This window comes from Artibeus jamaicensis, unplaced genomic scaffold (genome assembly GCF_021234435.1).
Source record: "Artibeus jamaicensis isolate MK-2021 breed Jamaican fruit bat unplaced genomic scaffold, CSHL_Jam_final scaffold_3151, whole genome shotgun sequence".
NCBI lineage: Eukaryota > Metazoa > Chordata > Mammalia > Chiroptera > Phyllostomidae > Artibeus > Artibeus jamaicensis.
The window spans coordinates 6658646-6679003 of NW_026522037.1; the positions used below are offsets into that span (position 1 = coordinate 6658646).

Sequence of the window (20358 nt, forward strand, 5' to 3'; positions counted from 1 at the left end):
GCTGCCCATCCCCCTCCACCCGTCCCCAGTTCTGAGTGAGGCCCGAGGTTTGTGGGGAGGAGGAAGAATGAGTCACCTCCGGACACTCACTGTCACTTGGTCCTTCGGGGTGTGGGAGTGGGGGACAACTTTGCACACAGAGGTAGCCGCCGCCTTCCTGCCCTGTCCTCCGGCCTGGCCGCCTGGTCCACTGGCTCCCGGCCAGGCCCCAGCTGGCTGGGAGGGCACCCTGCGGGGCCCACAGGAGGAGGAGGGCCCTGAGGGCCGCACTGGCAGGCCCCGCTCTGCTCTCTCGGTCCCCTGCTTCTCCTCTGCTGGGGCTGCGGTCGCGTTTCCTTCCTCAGCCTCCAGCCTGGCAGCTAAAGATACTGCTGGTGAGGGTGACTCTGGAGAGCAGGAGGTCCTTCCAGGATCAAAGCAGCTTCGTGAGCCAGTCAAAGCCCGCGGGTGGGGGGCCTGCGGGTGTGGCCCAGCCCCACCTTCGGGGAGTCACAGCAGGGGACCCGCTCGGTTTCAACCGCACCACACCCCTCCCCTGTGCTCCGTCCCCACTCACCCAGCCCCCACCACCCCCACTGTGTTTATATACACGGTTCTTATCTAGAATTTCACTTCCTTAAATGTGCATTGTTTATTGTCGGTCTCTCTTCACCAGTGGGTAAGCTCCTTGAGAGCGGGGATCTTGGTTTTGCCTTGGGACGCGCCTTCGCGGGGACCGCACTTTGTTGAATGAAGGGGGGGAAGTGCGTGGCATCGGCTGCCACCTCCCGGCCTGGCCAGTGCGCAGGACACCAACAGGGTCCCCTGCTGGCTCTGTAGGAACCTCGAGGAGGAGGGAGGAGAGGGACTGTCCTGGCTTCTCAGAACGATCACTTACAGGAAACAGAAGGACCCTGTCACCGATGACACTTGTCAGAAGGCCCCTGGGAAGGGCTTTAAAGCACCTTCCCTGGGGGCAGTCAGTGAAGTGTGAAATCCAACAGTGATACTGTGACAGAGGATTTTTAATGTCACCCTCTCTCCTCTGTCCTCTAAGTCCCCCCTGGGTAGCTGTCATCCTAGTGAGGGGGGAGGGCCTAGAGCAGAAGCAGCAAGTGGGGAGGCAGGCGTCCGGGCCGCAGATGGGCCGTGGTTGGGAAGGAGAGAGGCGGCGGGTGCCAAGGACTTGCCTTTGCTAATGTAGCGATTTTGAGGCCAAACTTGTCACCTTGAGACAGTCACTCAACAGAAGGAATGTAGTATCATTCTCAGATGGGCTGGCCACAGGCTCTACAGGGGTCACTGCCCAAGGGCAAGAACACACAGTAAAAGGGTGTTGTCCTGGACTCTGGACACCGGGGAGCCCAGCTTCTGTGCTGTGGGGAGAGGGGTGGCCTTTGTCACTAACCCACGGATGGGCCTGTCCCTTCTTTCGTCTGGGCCATCTGTAAGATGACATTAGACCAGATCATCTTCAAGGCTCCTCCCAGCTGTTTACCTCCTTGGTCTCAGCAGTGTGGGCACTAAGGGAGGCTGGGGTCTCGTGTCCTGAACGTCCCAGAGATGCCAGAGACTGGGCACCTCCTGCTAGGGCCAGCCTGCGGTGCAGTCCTGCTGCGGAAGGCCCTCCCTGCCCTGGCGTTTGGGGACCTGCTGGTTCTCAGCTCTCAGGACCTAGGAGTCTCTCCAAGGGTCCCGGCAGAGGTGGGCCTCAGGGCGTGGGTGATGGAGGAGGGGGTCTCTCTCTCTCTCTGCAGGCTGTTCCTTGATTGGAAATACTTCTCCGATTTTCTATAAGAATTCATCTCACTGAGGAGGGAGGGGACAATGGAAGGCGATATAGGCTAAGGATCAGCCTCTGGAGCTCTTGTCAAGAGAGAGAGACAGGAAGAGCAGCTGATTCTTAGAGATGATAGGAGAGTTCCCAGAAGCCAGACATCACCCCGGGAACTCTAACTCGATGAGTCTCCAGATCTCAAGGCCGCAGGGCTTCAGAGAAGGGGGAGCCCACAAGTCCTTAAGGGGGCTCCTGGCCAGGCTGGGTGGATTGAGCCAGACACAGGGGGTTTCTGGGTGGGAGCAAGGGCTGGCAGCAGGATCAGGGCGACAGGCTCTGGGAGAACGTGGGGTGCAGAGGACCCACCGAGAGCCCTGGCTGAGGGGCCCCCGGGGGAGGAGCCTGGAGGAGGTGCCTGAGGGCTGACAGGTCAAGGAGCACCAGGTCTCGGTGGGAAGCTTGGGGTCTGATTGTTTTGTCACCTCGTCCGTCCCTTTATCTTGTAGGATTCTCAGTAAGTTAAGTCAAGAAATCAACAAGAATGAAGAGAGGAGGAGCATTTTCGCGCCACGCAAGTGAGTGGGCCCAGGGTGCTGAAGCGACCCCTGCAGGATGCCCGAACCGAAGTCGGACCTTACACGGGGGGCTCAGAACTGGTCTGGCCTGTTTTCTGTGCCTGGTCCGTCAGTCCCACGAGGGGAGGGTGTCCTTCCCGCTCCCTACCCTGCCCCTGGGTCTGCGACGTCAGGGGAACTTCCCAGAAGCAGGCAGTCACGAGCTGCCAGTGGCACCACCACTGTGGCTTTGGTGGTTCCTAGAATTTGGGGGCCGGCTGGCCCTGGTTGCCAAGCAACAAGGACAGCAGCCCTGGGTGGTGAGACACACTCCCCACTGGGGGCTCATCCTGCAGGGCTGGGTGGAGGAAGGAGGCGCTCCCCCGGGGCAGGAAGGCCATTAATGCAATGCTGTTTGTCTTTGCAGACCCCAGGTCCCCCGGTTTCCTGAAGAAATAGGTAAAGGTCTGGGGGAGGAGCGCAGTGGTGGCTTTAGGAGGTGACAGACATTGCAGTTTGTCTGCTGGCTCCTGGGGCTCCCTGGGTGGCACGCAGGGGACCTTCTTCATTCCCATCAGCTAGTTCTTACCCAGAAAAGGGTTTGGGTCCCGAGTGAGGGGAGGAGAGGAGTCACTAAGCAGGGCCATTGGCGTGTGGCCTCTGTTTATCCGGGACCCTCTGCAGGGACACAGGGAAAACTCTGTGGCAGGGTGGGGGTCAGGGGGGAGTCGGCGTGGAAAAATCCAGGCTCTGGATGAGCACGTTGGGTTGAGCCAGCCCGGGGCTTCTGAGTCTTGAAAGCAGGTTTTCAACGGCCATGTTGCACAGACTTTAAAGCGCTCTTGGTAAATTTTATACACGGGTAAGGTTAAGCACCCCCACCCTGGTACCATCTGGTAGCTCGAGCCCCTCAGGGGGGCATTCCAGGGCTGATGCTCAGGTGTGTGCAGGAAGGATGGAGGCTGAGACAGAGAAGCGATGCGGGAGGGCACCAGGTGGGAGAGGGGCTGCTTTCGCATCCTTCCCAGTGGCTTCCTTGGTGCTAATGGCGCTGGTGTCTTTTTCCACAGAAAGTCACGAGGAGGACAACGGGGGCTGGTCATCCTTCGTGAGTATGGCTGGGCCTGGGCCGTAAGTGCCTTTGGAGGAGGGAGCCAGGCAGGCCTCAAATAAAATGCCCATGGACCCGCCCGCGGTCAGAAAATGAGTTTGCAAAGGCCATGTCACACACGTTCTCAGCTTTGCCATGCACGGGGTCACAGCCCCATCTACTCGCCGCTGCCCTGGTCGCACAAACACGGCCGTGGTGGGGACCCAAGGGAAGGGGACTGGCGGTGCGCCGGCCAGCCTTCCCTCGCAAACACGGAGGCTGGGTCGCACGTGGCCCACAGGCCGCAGTTTGCAGACCACACCGAAAGCCACTGTCACCAGCAGGGCTTTCCCTCAACCACCCCCCTACATTAAAGTAGCTTTACAGCAGCTTTTCTCACGCACCCAAGTCCCCGCTGGTGACAGCGCAGGAAGGAAACTTCAGAGTCAGGCTTTAGCTCTGAAAAGACCCAGGGAAGGTCTCCTCCAGCGGAGGTTTACATCTGAGGGGTCCTGGGGGTCCCCTGGAGGTTCCGATGCGCTCTGCACACCCTCGCCCCCTTAGCGCGCGCACACGGTCACTGCACAGGAAGCTAGATGCAGGCTCAGGGTGCCCCAGCAGTCTAGGGGCGGTCAGCCAGGGCTGGGGCGGGCCCGGCGCCACTGGGCTGACATCCTGCTGGTCACGGTTTCCGTGCCCCCACCCTTACGCTATAGAACCACAGGGCCAGGCCTTCTTCAGAGTTCAGGAAGACACTCTACCCCCACTTTGCCTTCCGATGTAATTTTTTAAATGCTCCTCAAGTCAAACCTTCATGCAGGAGTCTTTCCATTGAACAGCTGGGTCTTCCCTAAGCCACCTGGCAAGGCCGTCAGGATTTCTAGATTTTCACTGCATCTCTCTCCTTATCGAGTGTGAGCTCCCACTGCTTCTCTGCACACCGCCCTTAGCTTTAGAGAAATGCCCTGGACTCCTTCACTGCCTTTGAGTTTGGCATGAGAGTGATGAGCCGCGAGGTGGCAGGTGGGACCTCATTCCCCTGACTGTCCGTCCACTCTCCTGGCTGCTTCAGAGGCCGTCCCCCAGCCCTTGGGGCTGGCTTTCCTGAGAGCCGCCAAGAAGCGCACATTAGGCACCATAAAAAATTTAAAATGTAGAAAGAGCATCTTTCCAAGGAAGCGGCTTCAAACTCAGCGTCAGAGGCCGTGAACAATGAGCTGCTGTTTCTACACCCCCAGCCCTCAGACAAACAGACAGGCGCCCTCAGACAAACAGACGGGCGCAGCCTGACTGTCCCCTCGGACAGTTTTGTCTGTCGTTGTCTGCTCTCTCACTGGTGTGGCCTCTGGCGCTGCACTGGGCTGTCACGGAAAGACACTTTCTGAGCACAGGCACAGTAAGGACAGAACTGGCAATGAACTTGGGGCATCACTGATGCCCCAGGTGTTTATTTAACCCTTCCTCTCACTGACGCCTGGAATAGAAAACGTGTTCACCCCTCACGGAGCCAGGTGAACTCCTCTTTCTTCGGCTTTTCCCGGTTGTGCCAAGGGGGGCAGAGGAAAATGCACTGGCCTCGTGGCCTGAAGACCTTGACGGAGGTCCCAAGTCCACAACTTGCTGGCCCTGTGCACTGTGCTCCCTGACCTCAGTGTGCCCACCTGTAAAATGGGTATAACTGCCCCGGTGCTGCCCGTCCCCACGCAAGTACCCTGGGAAGCTTAGCAGAGACAGAGTAGACACAGGCACGTTGAGCACCGAGGGGCCTCTCCACGAACTGCACTGTCCCTGACGCTGTGTTGGCAGGAGGAAGATGACTACGAGAGTCCCAATGAGGACGAGGACGCGGAGGACGACGGTGACTATGAGTCCCCCAACGAGGAGGAGGCGGCGCCCATGGAAGACGACGCGGACTACGAGCCCCCGCCGTCCAATGATGAGGAGGCCATGCAGAACTCCATCCTGCCGGCCAAGCCGTTCCCCAACTCCAACTCCATGTACATCGGTAAGGGCCCTGGCGGCCCCACCCCCACCCCCGCCTCCACAGAGGCGCAGGAGGCCCGTGCCCACGTAGCAGCAAGCCCTCCGTGCCAATGCCAGCTTTGGGCAAGTGACTCCACCTCCCTGGGCCTCAGTTTCCTCATTCGTTAAGTAGAACGATGATAATAGTAATACAGACCACATAGGTTTGCTGCGAAGACTATTATTATTGTTTTCACTATTTATTTTTAGACAGAGGGGAAGAGAGGGAGAAAGAGAGGGAGAGAAACATCAACATATGTTTGCTTCTTGCACAACCCCCAGGCATGTGCCCTGACTGGGAATCAAACCGGTGATCCTCTGGTGCACGGGCCAGTGCTCAAACCACTGAGCCACACTGCCAGGGCTGCTGTGAGGTCTATTCACATTGCAGCCTGTGATGGCTGGTCAGCACTGAACCACCGCTAGAGGTTGTTTGGCAGCAGTAACTCATTCTGTGCATTACTTAAATTCTCAAGAGTGCTTTCCCATTTCTCTCCATTTTTTGATCAACTCACAGCTGGGTGGCACAGCCACCCACAGACTGTCGGAATAAACACGACCATATTGAGTGGGGTTTGGCCACAACTATAAATCATTTCGAACAGTACTGAAGATCTTCACTGTCTCTCTGTTTCTGTCAGCCCATTTCTCCCTCATTCATTTCTTCATTCAGGCATATGCTCACCAGAACTCACTGATCTCCTCCTAGGAGTCAGTGAAGATCAGAATGGGGAACACTCATATCATTCTAAGAGTTGAGAGTTTAAATTACCAGGAAAGATACAGACGTGGCCTCACAGGGCTTACATTCTAGTAGGGTGGTGACCGACAACAGCCAGATACGCTGGCATAATAGAATACCAGAAGATACACTAGCCTAGGAAAGGGTGAGAAGTTGATGATGAATATCGCAAAAAAATTAATGCCACTAGTCCTGTAGCTATACAACTCTTGGCCATTGTAAAGCCCTTCCATAAACTCTGTCGACATTTTATTTTGTTTTTAAGCACACTATGTGACAAGGGCACCAATGATCAAAGCCTTTTTTACATATAGGGAAACTGAGGCCCAGAGAAGAAATAACCAAGTTATTGAGTACCTTGTATGTGTCAATTATGAAGATGGAGAGTGAATAAGACACTCCTCGGTGTAAAGAATTCATAGTCCAGTGGGTGAGGCAACATCAAATGAGTGACTCACAAAATGGTCTCATCAAAACATGACACATACTCAGGGAGACGGGTGTGTAAGATGAGGCGGGAGGTGTGCGCCTCGTCCGGGTTTGCTTCCCTGAGGGCGAGGCTAAGTGAGGGTGGCTGCGGGGAAAGGAGCGCATTCTAAGCAGGAGGAAAGGACGTGCCAAAGTCCCGAGGTTCGTAGGGGCGTGGCTTTATTAGAAGACTGGAGAGATGGCCAGTGTGGGTGGCGTGGGGTGAGATTGGACCTGGCTCGCCCTGGTTCTAAGCCCCAGGCTCCCAGGGACAGGCAATGTCCCTCGAAGGCAGGGACTAGGGAAAGGGACTAAGAGAGGAACCTAGGACGCTAAAATGTAAGGAGACCGGCACTGGCACTCGCGGTCCAGGCCTTTCCCTGTCGGAGGGGTGGGGACATTGTCAGCCTGTAAACCTGGCGTAGGGATACTTCCGGATGATCAGAAAAACGGGAGTGGCCATCCCGGGCAAGGCACAGTGAACCGGTTTGCGCCGGTGATTTGGTAACTGGAGTTGGAGACCAGCTCCGCCCTCTAAGGGAAGAGATGAGCAAAAGGGGGAAGTAGGAGGAAGCAGGGCGCCCAGAGCATTGTGGGGGGAAGGAAGGGGCCCCCAGCAGGGTCTCCGCGAGCCCTGAGTGCCAACCTCCCCCTACCCGGGCAGCTGAGTGTGCCTGGGCGTGCCCGGGCGTGCATGTGTCTCTGACCGCCCACCACCATAACCCCGGCGCTGACAAATCCCTGCCGCCACCCGTGCTCAGAGTGGAGCTGGCGGGAGTCTGTGGGGGTCCAGGGCCCGTTCCTGGAAAAGCCTGGGCGTGACCCACCCTCACCCGTAATGCGCTTGGTTTCACAGACCGGCCCCTCTCCGGGAAAGGCCCGCAGCAGCCGCCCGTGCCGCCCCAGAGACCGATGGCTGCCCTCCCGCCCCCACCGGCCAGCCGGAGCCACGCGGTAGGTCCCCTCGCTCTTCCCTGGCACTTTGTGTCCCCTCCAATGAGTCCTCTGCCAGAGAGAAAGAAGACGATAAACGTTTTCATTTCATTCTAACCAGTAAAGCCAGGAAAATGCACACTAAGTACTCACTGTCATGGGTTTTTTTCAGTAGGCAATGAAATACTCGTGATTTTTATTCATGTCATAACGCTTATTGGTATTTTCTTTTTACCGTAAACAATATAAATTAATCGGATAATTTAAAAAATCTCATTATGTATTGTGCTATTTTTGAAATAAGTGAAAACTGTCAAAGATACTCACTCGAAGAGAACGAGTTAAGTCAATGGCGCCTAAGGTGTTGCTAGGATTCCACGTCACCTTCTCTCTGCAAAAAAAAAAAAAAAAAAAAACCGTCTTGCGCCACCTGCAGGCCAATGCCGGAAATTCCGCGGGCAAATGCCTAGGAGACGGCCACGTTAATGATGCAGTGGACCACGGAAGAGAGAGGCAGCAACCCCTTGTCCTTTCTCCAAGCTTACAGTCCCTGGTCCTAGGGTCCTAATAAATTACCCAGAGAGATCCGAGAAGCTCGGGCTAAGGACACAATGCCTGGAAATGTGTTCTCTTCACGGGTGTCTGGCACTCTTAACAGCTATGCAAATACCGAGGAACCAGGGCCGGAAGGATGTGTTGTCCCCAAAGCTCAAAATCTAGACCAAGCCCCAGTCAGGACCTCCCATCTAAGAACGCTTGGCTCCTGCTTGTGCAGTTTGCTTGCCAAGGGCTCTCACCAGAGCTGAACTTATCTACAAATGCATTTTGCTTTTCGAATCTGATGGTTGTAATTTCTTTTTTTTTTTTAGAGATTTTAGTTTTAGAGAGAGGGGAAGGGAAGGAGACAGGGAGAGAAATACCGATGCGTGAGAAAAAACATCGATCGGTTGCCTCTCTTGTGCCTCCAACTGGGGACCTGGCCCACAAGCCAGGCACGTGCCCTCACCGGAAATGGAACTGGCAGCCCCTCCCTTTGCAGGATGGTGCCCAGTCCACAGAGCCATGCAGGTCAGGGCCGTAGTCTCTACTATTGGGATGCAGAATCCACTCACTCAGTCAGCAGACATTTACTGAGCAGCTGCTCTGCTGGGAGTAGAGTGGGAAAAGACAAATAAGCTCCCTGCTCTTGGGAAGTTTTGATTCCATTGGGGGGCTACTGATAATAAACAAGTGAACAGATGTATAAACGAGATAATTTGAGTGGTGCGGCAAGGTCAGGGAGACAGAAGACCCAGGAATGCGGTGACAGGTGGGGAGGTGACACTGCACTGGATGGACAGAGTGAGCTAGTCGTGCCTAGAGTCTGCCTTTCCTTCCGCTCCAGGCAGAGGAAAGCACAGGTGCAGAGATGCCAAGGAGGGCATAGTGTGAGCGAGAAGGCACTTCCAGGGGGAGCCCAGTGGGTGCTGGAGAGGGGTGTAGAGAAGGAGGTGGAGGGACAGGCGCCAGCTCGGGCAGGGCCTGGTGGCCACGGTGGGGTTTCTACTGCGTCCCCAGTGTAACAGGAACTGTGAAGGGGCTTGTCCGAGGAGCGGCAGGCTCACTCTGCTGCCACACAGAAGTCACCTCGGCTGAGACAGGGCAGGGCAGGTGCTGTTCGGGCAGGGACTGAGGTGTACCGCTGTGGGTGGGATGTGGACATGGGAAAAAGTTCGCGGATTCAGACAAAACTGGGGAGACAAAGCCACCGGGACCTGCTGACGTGTCGGAAACGCTTCCTTACACTTGGGTTTTTTTCTTCGAGCAGCCCCTCCCCATCCCCCAGCCCAACCACGAAGAGCCAAGCAGAAGCAGGGCCCACAAAACCGCCAAGAGTAAGTACCGCCCGCCCTCGCCCACTGTGCCCCACCCCCGGCCAACCCCGTCCTTCTTGTGACTGACTGCAGCCTTTTCCCTTCCAGTCCCTGCTCCTTCCGTGGACAGAAGCAAGAAGCCTCCCCTCGATCGCTCCTTAGCGCCTTTGGACAGAGAACCCTTCCCGCTAGGTGGGTGTCATTGGTAGGTGATGCGTGATGAAACAGTCAACATTTATAGAGTGCTTACTGCATGCTTCTCACATACAGCGTCTCGTTGAACTGACACCACAGCACTGTGAAGTGGGGGCTGTTAGAAACATCCTCATTTTACAGATGAGGAAGCTGAGGCACACAGCAGTCACTTCCCACGATCACTCAGCTACCCAGTGGGGCCCCAAGCCCAGGGCAGAATGACATGGAGCTCCTGCCCTTGGCTGTGTGCTGTGCACACTCATCTCAGTGTCCCCCCCAAAGGCAGCGCAGGTGGCGTCATGGTGCAGAGGGAGGGACCGGGCTGACAGACGAGAGGTCTGGGAGGCCGGTCATCAGCCACCTTGGTTGTATTTAGTTTTTCAGTAAGGTTACACCTTACTTTTTCAGAGCTATCCCCGTATTTGTAAGGTGGGTATTCTGTAAGGAGAAAAATGCTTTGTAAAACTCTAGCGTGCTATTCAAATGGCAGGGTTACTTTTTTGTTGCACGTGTGCAGTCGACCAAACGGTGGGTACAGGACAACCCTTTTCCCCCAGAATTGACCCAGAGCATTCTCAGATTGTAGCCACCTCCCCATGAAGCTATATTCCATTCAATTCTAAAACGTGGCTACCATTTATCGAGCACTACTATGGGGCCAGTGTGTTACCTAATATAATCACCTACATCATCATTAACCCTCATACCAACCTGACAGCGGGGTGTGTTATTATCCCCACAGTGCAGATGAGGAAACTGAGGCTCAGAGAGGTTGAGTAACTTCCCAAATTTGTACAACTAGGTACAGGATTTGAACCCTTGTCTTTCTGACTTCCAAGCTGGGTGCTCTTTTCCGCTACGCCCTCCTGCCATTAAGGACCGTGGGTTTTCCTTGTGTGGACCAGAGTTCTGGGGAGGGAGGCCGAGCCCGGAGGGTAAGGAGCCTGGAACCCCAGCCCGCGCCCAGCCGCTTCTGAGCTGCACTCTGAGCAAGGTCTTCGCCTTCCGTGGCCTCGGTCTCCTCCTCTGGTGGCAAAATGACAGTCGGTTCTTGGATTCGAGGCGGCGGCTTGCTGCTCTTTTCCTGACGAGGCCTCGCAGCTCTGCGGACTCACGCAGAGCCACGTCGCCGGTTCCGTCTAGAGGGCCCGCTGCAGAGGGCTGTGCCAGTCGCGTGGAAATGGAGACAGGGAGGGTCGACTTCAGACTCCAGCCCTGCTTTCCACTGTGACCCGAAGCTTCAAAACAGTGCAGTACTGACATCACATCCTTCAGTCGCCTGCTGAGCAAAATCGAACCTTCCAAAAGGCTTTTTTCCTTTTTGGAAGTGACCCTTTCTTAACAACACCAGCTCTGCCCTCGAATTTACTCCATTGTCCATGATGTTTTGGGAGAACTAACCTCTTACAAAGCTCTGACTTTTTAAACATTAAAAAATGTTTTAAAAGATTTTATTTATTCATTTGTAGAGAGAGGGGAAGGGAGAGAGAAAGAGAGGGAAAGATCAGTGTGTGGTTGCCTTTCATGCGCCCCCTACTGGGGACCTTGCCCACAACCCAGGCATGCGCCCTGACTGGGAATTGAACCAGCGAGCCTTTGGTTCACAGGGTGGCGCTCAATCCACTGAGCCACACCTGCCAGACGCCTCATATGCCTAGAAAATACATATAAATCAGGTATTTTTTCAAAGGAAATCTATTCAGGCCTAAAGACATAAATCTAAGTTTTCTGGTTATCCCTCCAAAGTAGGGTTTTCACCCGAAATCAAAGTTTTATGAATCATAAACGTTTTTCGATGCTGCCCAAACTCTCTCCCACTGGGCAGTGAGTTCTCTCCTCATGGTGGGACGAGACTCTTAGACTCTATCACGGGCCCGGTGTGGGCTCCATCTTTAGAAAGTAAATCGTGTTGTAAAAGCACAATGCCAGGTGGGTCGTATCCTCCTTCACTGTGCAGAAGGGAGCGGGGGGAGGGGAAGCAAGGGGAGCTGTCTGATTCGAATCAGGTGCCTGGCCCTGCATATCAAGTGTCACCTGGCTCTTACTGAAACCTATGTGGTTTTCATCCACAAACCCCATGTGACAGGCGAGGAAAGTGAGACTCAAAGACTCTACCTTGTTCAAGATTTGCTCCTAGACTTGCTTGAATCCAGTGAAGTGATACTTGTACTGATTGAAGACACAGGGCACATCTACTCTGGGGGACTCCGGACAGAATAAAGAATAAACTGCCTTGAATGACTGCCATGCAGAGTTCGCAGAGGCACCCAGTGTTTCTTCAGGGAGCCTGTATGGTATCGGCTCCACGGGAAAAGTGCAAGGAGGGAAGACGACCAGCCAACAAAAGCCAAAACGAAATGATTTGCAGCCCGCCGGCAGAACCTTCTGAAACCCTCCTCTCCAAGTTATAAATTTTTCCAGAAACTAAGTATCGTGTTTTATCTAATGTCAAACATGCTGAAGGATTAGAAGAAAATCAATCCCTCGTAGCAAATGGGTTTTTTTCACATACAAAGGTAAACGTTCTTTACAAAGAACCTCTTGACCAATGAGAGATTTAAACAAATCAAAGGACATTCGCTCCTTTTTAATGTGCTGTAGGACAGCAGGACAGAATCCAGAACACGGCCTGCACACAGTGCTGTGTGTCCTCGGGCAAGTTGCTTAGTTTCTCTGAGCTCAGAAATCAGGTCTGAAGTCTGTGGCTCTTCATGGCGCAGACCCAGTCGGCACCCTCGCAGGACTCGGTTCCTGGTTTCATCAAACTATGTTTTAAGGCCTTATGCTTAGCTGACCACGTCCAGGACTCAAGGCTCTCTGCTGTTTGTCGTTTGCAGGAAAGAAACCGGGACTTTCTGACAAGGTGAGCTATTTTCGTGTTTTGTTGTTGGTTTTCGTTTTGGTCGTGTCTTGTGTCTTTATTCTTTGACAAACAATGAGGCCACTCACACTTCTTCCCTCCTGTCTTGCAGCCCTCAACCCCAGGCAGGTAAGTGCCTTGTTGAATCTACGGGAGGGACCACGGTCTCCCTGGGGAATATGGGTTTGTATTTCATGCATCCTTTCTCTCAACTCTGCAGGCCGCTCGGGGAGCATTTACCCAGGATACCAAAGCCTCCCTTACCGCCCACCACAGAGAGATACGACAGAGGTAGCCCCCTGCCAGTGAAGAAGCCACCTGTGCCAAGGTAAGCACCCTCTGTTGCTTGAGCTGGTCATAGGGTGTGGATGCCCCAACCGCCTTCCCATGCAGCTTTGCATGGGAACGGGAAGTCCTGGGCCTCCCCGGGCAGCCGCGGCTCGTTTGCTGCTGTGGCTGCAGGGGTGTTCAGGCTCCTTCGGTTAGTTGTGAAGACCCAGGTCCCTTTGAAGAAAATGGCACTCTGGCCAAGGAAGGAGGAGGGAGATGCCTCATCGGGAGTGTGGCTGTGACTGCTGTTCTCGGAGACCTTATCTTCTCCCGGCCAGCTTGGTGGCTGCATCCACTCTGGTCACAGGCATGGGAAGTGGACCTGGCGCGTTAGTTTTCCATCCGGACAGTGGAGAGGCGAGCATGGGGGAGGTTTGTGGGTCAGTGAAAGCGCCTTCCTCACTACCAACCACGTTTTATAATCGCAGAACCCTGAGGTCTGCTGTAACGTTGCTGATTCTGCTGTGAAGTTTTCGGGGCCTATTTACCAAGTGGCAGGAATGCATTTGGGGTCAGGCCCGACCCCACTTGCTTGCTAAGGACACAGCCAAGGCTTCGGTTTATCAGAGTTGTCAGGATTCATACCTCTGGCTCCGGCTTGACTAGTGTGAGGGTTCAGTCTGGGCCAGGGCCGGGGCACACCCCAAAAAACCTCAGTGACCAAGTTAGCGTTTTGATAAAACATTTTAAAAGATCCAGATGAATGCAAAAAGGTACCGCCGTGGACAAAATATCAGAATGGTAAGCAAACACAGGCTGAGGTGGCAGGTGGAACACCCATTCAACACACGGCCCTCCCCACCCGCTGAGTCCCTCTGAGGAGAACAGAATGTGGGCCCAGGCACAGAGCCGCCTGTCCCTGCCCCAAGGCAGCTGTCGCCAAATCTGCGCAGCTCTCTCTCTGGCATCTGGGTAAAGGCCCAGAGCAGCAGCGTTTTCCAGCTGTCTTCCCTGCACCCAAAGGGTGCCGTTTTAACGCCATCAGCGCAGGAGAATATTACCTAAAATGCTCTCGTTTGCTGGGTAAAACATCTATTCAATGAAGTTTAGTAGCTACTAAAGAGTTCGTTTGCTGACTAGCCCCTTTTTTAATTTGTAATTATTTGTTGTAGTAGCTAAGCACAATAAAGGCTCGCCCAGCTCCGCCCGCAGTGATGACGGAGCACCGAGTCACTGAAGCTCCCTCCCCTGCCTCTGCCCCTCTTCTCTGTCTCGTTTTTTTTTTCTTCTTCCATTTTTATCACGGCTCAATGGGTCTGATTTCTCATGATTAGATTAAGTGAAACGATCTATATTCTGAGGCTGGCTCTTGGAAAATCGTCCGGCTCATGCTTTCTCTCTGCCCTAATTCATTTCAGGCACGGATGGGGCCAAGACAGAAGAGAGAACGTAAGTCCACAATGTCGCTGGGCGATTGCCTGGCACAGGGAAGGCCATGCGGGCCCCACGGAGGTTGGGGCTCCCTCTGTCCCTGCCTTCGCTCAAGTCCACATCAGAGCACAGCCTCCACACAGTGGGCTTCTGGGTCCTGTGCCTGTTGGGCCCGGTGTGTCCTGCCTGCCCACCAGGCTGCACTGCGCAGCTCTGGTCTCTCTGAGAACTCCCAGGGTGGCCGGGTTAACAATAGCCCCATTACCAGATGGGGAACGGCAAGGTGAAGGGCAGTGGGTGGAGGGGATGGTAAAGGGAGGGATGCCCAAGAGGCCAGGCCTCACAGCAAAGTGTCTAAGTTCTCTCTTTTTCTTTGAATACCCCCACAACCTGAAAGGGTAGGGGGTAGCACTTAATGAGAGCCTACTGTGTGCATGTTAGCAAGTTAGCTGCATTTGGGCGACCAGTTGTTTGCCTGGGACTTGCCCAGTTTTAGCAATGAGAGTCTTATGTTCCAAGAATTTCATCAGTTTCAGGCAAACCAGGAAAGCTGGTCACCTGGTTTTATATGTGCTTTGCAGTTAATGGCCCTGTGAGGAATCACAGTTTCTTTTTTACTAAGAGGGAACCAAAGCTCAGAAGGGGTAAGACACTCATCTCAAGGTGCACAGCTGCCTGATTTCCTCTGCCCTGGAAGCTTCTGAAGGCTGTCACACACTGGCCCCTATTTAAGAGCTCAGCCCCCAAGTGCCTGCTGCTCCGTAGCTCTGTGCTAGAGGCTGTGCTTGTTCAGATGCCCCCTGATGGAGGCAGGGGACCCGTGTGCTAAACAGTTGGTGATCATGGAATGAGAGAGAGAGGCCAAGACAGGAGAGTGATCCTTGGGGGTCAAGGAGCCAGGGGTGACTTCTTAGAGGTGAGATACATGATGGCCACCGAATGATGGGGAGGACAGAGGCCGCAGTCGCCCTAAGAGAAAGCCCAATGCATCCCAGCTCAGGAATGTCTTGAGCAAAGGCAGAGAGTGCCCACGGAGCCTATGGAGATAGCGAGGACCACAGCTCGGCTGCAGAGCCGTGGGGACGAGAGGAGGTTAGGTTCGCAGCGAGGGTAACATCACATTCCTGAGGTGTCCAGTCCCTGGCAGGGTGGACGTTCATGTCATGAGAATCTGGGACTTGTATATTCTTGCACCCAGGTGGGCCTGGCATGGTGGCAACCATGTTAAAAGAGATTTCATCGTAGGCATTCCCTGAGCCCGTGCGTGTTTATTTATGCAGCCCTGTTCGGGGACTCCCAGCTGGCCCACTGGGATCAGTCATTCTGGCTGTGATCCTTCTTGCCCCATCTCGGTGGGAGGCTAACGACAGCTAACGTCCGATGAGCACTCCACACAGGCAACGACCAAGTAGTAACTAACTTAATTCTCACAAAAGCACGTTCATCGCCAGCATGCCGTGCTAACAAAGCAAGTCCAAGTTGCCAACTTGAGTCTACTGGTCAATGGCCACGTGGTTCTTTTTGCCTTTCCCACCATTCCTTTTCTGAGGAGGAGAGCACCTTGCCTTTCCCTTGCACGTCCCACAAGCTTCCCTGCAGCTAAATATGCTGAGCGATGCTCGTCATGGGCCATGTTATAAAGAGGATGGAGATGCTCTTTGCAGGAGTGGCCATTGTACAGTGGAGCCCGAAAGAGGGCTGAGCTTTGGGTCGGATACACTTGGGGCCGAATCTAGTCCTGGAACCTGTGGCAAATTCGGAATCCCTCCTGCGTGGCCTGTTTGCATTTGTAAATGAGGGTGTTAAGTCCCTGACAGGTTGCCAGGGGAACTGGACGAAATGTCATATATGGATCATTGCATGTAGTAGATGGCATCATGATTACTGCGTCCTCGGGCCCTATTTGATGCCAGCTATACAGGGAGACTCAGGGTCGGGTGTCCTTAGATGCTGGTTCGTATTAAAAAACCACAAACTACTCGGCCTCCTGTTCCCTACAGTATGTTAATTGTGGACTCTGGCACTGCTGAAGTGAAACAGAGATGTCTGCACAATCGAGAAATCGTGTTTTCATGATGGGCTAATATCTTTTTTTTCCTTCCCTTTACCAGGATGAAGATGACGGTATGTTCAGAAAAGCTTTCTTACAACTTCTCAATCATCCCTTCATTTTCCTGCTCAGGCATTCAAATGGCATTTTTTAGTACCGATACCCCATAAAGTCAACTATATCTATGACACCAGTGTTAGACAGACATGTATCGGTTGGCATACTTCATCACTAGAATAAAATGGGGTCATTTGGCCTGATGACCAAAGAGAACCATCCAGTTCATGCGTATCAGTGCAATTACTTAATAACAGTACAGCAAAATTAAAAATTGCACCCACGGTTGGATAGAAAAATTTCTGTTTATGCCCTCTAATGAATATGAGTGAAGGGTCGCTAACTGCAGAACGAGACAGCATAAAACTTGGCTTTCATCAAACACAACAAAACTTGTGAATCATTTCTGAAATTCGTATGGTTTCCAACGGATAATTTTCTGCTAAGTTAACATTTCACAAATGAGTAAGCTAAGTGAGTGTTATCGGGAATGATCGCGAGAACAGCGGCGTTTGAAAATGCATTCTAAGGTGCTAAGTCACCTGGGAAGTCCTTGGGAGGTGGGGCTCCATCCCACTGCTTCCTAATAACATGGGACCTTTGGGACCCTTGGACCCTCTTTAGACTAGTTGTTCCTAATGGGGGAGCGGTTCTGGAATGCTGTCTGACGCTGGTATCCTAACAGTCCGCTTTATTTTTTTCTCCTCCCCCACAGTGCATCAAAGGCCTTTGCCCCAGCCAACAATGCTCCCCATGAACTCCAACACCTTCCCTTTGAGGTCCACCAAGCCTTCGCCCAAGCACCCCCTGCCCTCGGCTCACCTGGCCGGAGCACTGTCCGAGAGGTTCGTGGCGATGTCCTTGAGATCTAACTTACCACCTGGGCCCACTGACACTGAGCTAACGGCGGGCAGGTTGAGGAAGAAGGAAAGGTGCCAGTAGGGTCAGGACATCTTGGGTCTTAACCAAAATCAAGCTAATCCTAAAGAACCACACGTATTAACCCACCAGAGTCCTCTGCGTCTGTGCCTGGGGCCAGAGGGACACAGCATTGGAACACCCCGTGGTCGCCCCAGAGAGTGGACTCTTGGGCAGAAAGTGGGGAAAGTTTTCACTCTGTGAGTTCAAACCAACCAAGCACCACTCAGGAAAACTAGCCACTTAAATACTTGGCGTTCACCCTGCATCTTGGCTGGGGAGACGTACCTTGCACGTGGCAGGTGCTGAGTTCACTGCACAGGCCGTCCCCTGCAGGTCCTCTCTCAGTAGCCGTGGTGCATCGCAGGGCCCACAATGAGGCTGTGCAGAGGGAGAGGCATGAACAGGGAGAAGACTCGGGTCACTGCTCCCTCAGCAGGCCCACCCGATGCCCCCTGCTGGCCCCCGAGACCTCCAGCCCTTTGGGCTCACTCCCTCTTTCAACGTCCAAAGGCGGAGGCCCAGTCCTGAACAGAAGGTTTGGGCTGATGAGTGGGGGCGCTGCCGCGCAGCACAACGCAGGAGGCGTTGAAGGCCCCCCGAGGGTGTCCCCATCTGCAGCAACGCCACTGGCCCCTCTGTTGCTCACCCACCCAGCCTCGCGCTGTCCGCCATTAGGACCTGGGGACTCCCCGTCCCCAGCACCCTGCCCGTTCCTGGATTTCCCTAATAACCAAAAGACAAGTCCTGTCCCCAGACGACTTCTGCCATTCCCCAAACTCAGAAGCCTCAAACTGCAGCTAACTTCTAAAAGTAATTTTTAAATGCCCTTTATATAGTTTTCTTGTTTTGTTCTTTGGCCTGTGAAGCTTGTCAGACTTTGGGATGGCCCCTAGGGGGCAGTAGTGAGCTTCTGTGGCTCCAGGGCAGGTGGGAAGGCATTTACAGTCTGGTTTCCCTAGTGCAGCCTCTGGCTGGCTCCTCCCCCTCAACCCAACCTGAAGTCCCTCCTTTGTCTCCACAGTGACAGCGCCTCCCTGCCACCATACTTCTCCCAAGGTGGGTACTCTGGGGTCCTGCAGCCCAGTCCAGGTAGCACACCTTCACACTTGGGTTCTCAGCCCACCCCAAAGCCTCTGGGCAAGGGTTCTGTTGTTTAAAGGCATCTCGCTTCCTCATCCGCACTTACGCCAGCCTGTGCAGTGCGCCAAGGGCTGTTGGAACGATCGAACACACACCACACACACACACACACACACACACACACACTCACACTCTCTCTCGCGCTCTCTCTCTCTCTCTCTCTTTTCCCGGGGAAAGGGGGCCCTGGCCTTTCGTCTGCCCAGACAGAGCTTCCCGTGCCTGCTGTCTTTGTACCGTGCTCAGGGCAGTGCTCGGCTTTCTCTATAGTTCTGGGTTTCCATCAGGAATCTACACTTGAGTTAACAAATTAAGGAGTATGTTTACAATACAAAGAGAACCTAACCCATAAGATTCCAATTCAGTAAGTCTCAGTGAGGACGTGCATTTTCAATATCGCCTCTGACTGGCCAAGGAGAGTGGACAGCAGATCACAAACTCTGCTTCTAATAGGTAACAGGAGCCTCAAGGTAATCTCCCCTTGACTCAGGCAACTGACATTTGTCCCCGTGAGCACGATGAAAACACTGTTACTGCCTTGTCACCCGGCTGGGAATCCATTCTGGGGGGTGCCGGAGTCTGTGAAAGACCTGCCCACGTGAAAATGGCTGTGACTTTTTCATCAGTGGATCTAGTCTCTGTACGTCATGTAACATACACATTGAAGAAGTCACTTGGATTCGTGGTACAACGAATCTTAAAATTTCAGTGACGGGGTCGCGGAGGCATGTGTGAGCAGCCCCATGGTTTTGAACAGGTGAAAATTATTTTTGAAGCTATGGCTTCGTGAAATGTTAATTGCTGAAACAATTTCAAGGACTTTTTTTGGGGGGTGATGTTATGACAGAAGTAAAAAAGGGGCTTCCAGTAAAGTAACTTCAAAATGCCATCCTTTCCAAGGCGCCGGCGGCAGACTGCCCCCCAGACCTGAAGGCAGAAGCATCCTGCCAGTTCCCAGCCTGCCTCGGCCTCAGTCCCCTGGGGAAGGAGAGGTAATACAGCTTATGTTTTCATTCCCCCCCAGCACATGAATCATCGTAAATTCCCACTGAATATCCTCGTGTACTTTTATCTTCCATTGGCTTTAATTTTTTTTAGTGAAAAAAAATTAAGAGGGAGGATCCAGGTGAAAAAGCAGTTCTTTTTCCTTGGTGTTCTTAAGACTTTTCCGAAGGCAAATGTGTATTTTGCAATTAACAATAAGTAACATAATCCTGTTTTCCACCACCAAGTTTATAAGTCCCTTGACTGCTTATTCAGTTTTTTCATTAAGTATATTATTCTAATAAACGGAAGACATTATTATACCTGCATCTTTCCTGATTAGAGGATCCATTATATAAGGAATGCATATTCACAGCCACCCTTTCAACCAGCATCACGATGAAATGCAGTTGACATAGAATATCTTCTACTGAGGTCCACCTGGGCGACTGTATTCAAATTAAGAAAACAAATGTTTCAGGCCTCCTGGAATTGAGGTGGTGATTTATGAAAATGACTGCTTGGAGACTTCTCTCTTGACTTAATATGTAACTGCAAAATGTATTCCATTGTTAAAAATTTACATTTTCAGAACTCATTACACCAGGAGTGGTACGTCTCTTACATTACCCGACCAGAGGCAGAAGCCGCTCTCAGGAAGATAAACCAGGTACTGTGCTAAAGCTTATTTCTGAGTGGTTATAAATATTCGTGGAAGGAGAAAAAGGGAACTGACTTTTACTGAGTGCCACTTATGGGCTGGGAGTTCTGCTGGGTTCACACTCCTGTACCGAGGGGACCTATTAGTACCAGTTTCACACCCACCAGCAGCCAGGACCCTGGGGGAAATCTCAATTAAGGCCGCCATTTGGCTGGCAGAATCGGGGGACAGACTTTCTTATCGGACAGGCCCCGTGTCAAAAGGGGACCCTCTTCCAAATTTCTGTCATCTTACCGGCTCCGTCTTCCTAGTCAGTTGCCGTTTGCATCGGTGTGAGGAGATCGTATCCAGAGAGACAGCAGCAACTTTTTGCC

The 20358-nt window shown here is 53.2% G+C and overlaps 1 protein-coding gene across 1 annotated transcript in view; it reads left to right on the forward strand.

The window, feature by feature from the left end:
• The window catches only part of LCP2 (lymphocyte cytosolic protein 2), a 37436-nt gene that overhangs the window by 13550 nt on the left and 3528 nt on the right, over positions 1-20358 (forward strand). Inside the window, exons 4-19 of the mRNA XM_037127946.2 lie at positions 2263-2331; positions 2738-2769; positions 3381-3418; positions 5207-5405; positions 7489-7586; positions 9373-9439; positions 9527-9610; positions 12451-12476; positions 12586-12602; positions 12694-12801; positions 14162-14192; positions 16286-16298; positions 16997-17126; positions 18224-18258; positions 19240-19331; positions 19916-19993. Coding sequence (XP_036983841.2) covers positions 2263-2331; positions 2738-2769; positions 3381-3418; positions 5207-5405; positions 7489-7586; positions 9373-9439; positions 9527-9610; positions 12451-12476; positions 12586-12602; positions 12694-12801; positions 14162-14192; positions 16286-16298; positions 16997-17126; positions 18224-18258; positions 19240-19331; positions 19916-19993 — 1117 coding nt within the window. The remainder of the gene's footprint in view (positions 1-2262; positions 2332-2737; positions 2770-3380; positions 3419-5206; positions 5406-7488; positions 7587-9372; positions 9440-9526; positions 9611-12450; positions 12477-12585; positions 12603-12693; positions 12802-14161; positions 14193-16285; positions 16299-16996; positions 17127-18223; positions 18259-19239; positions 19332-19915; positions 19994-20358) is intronic.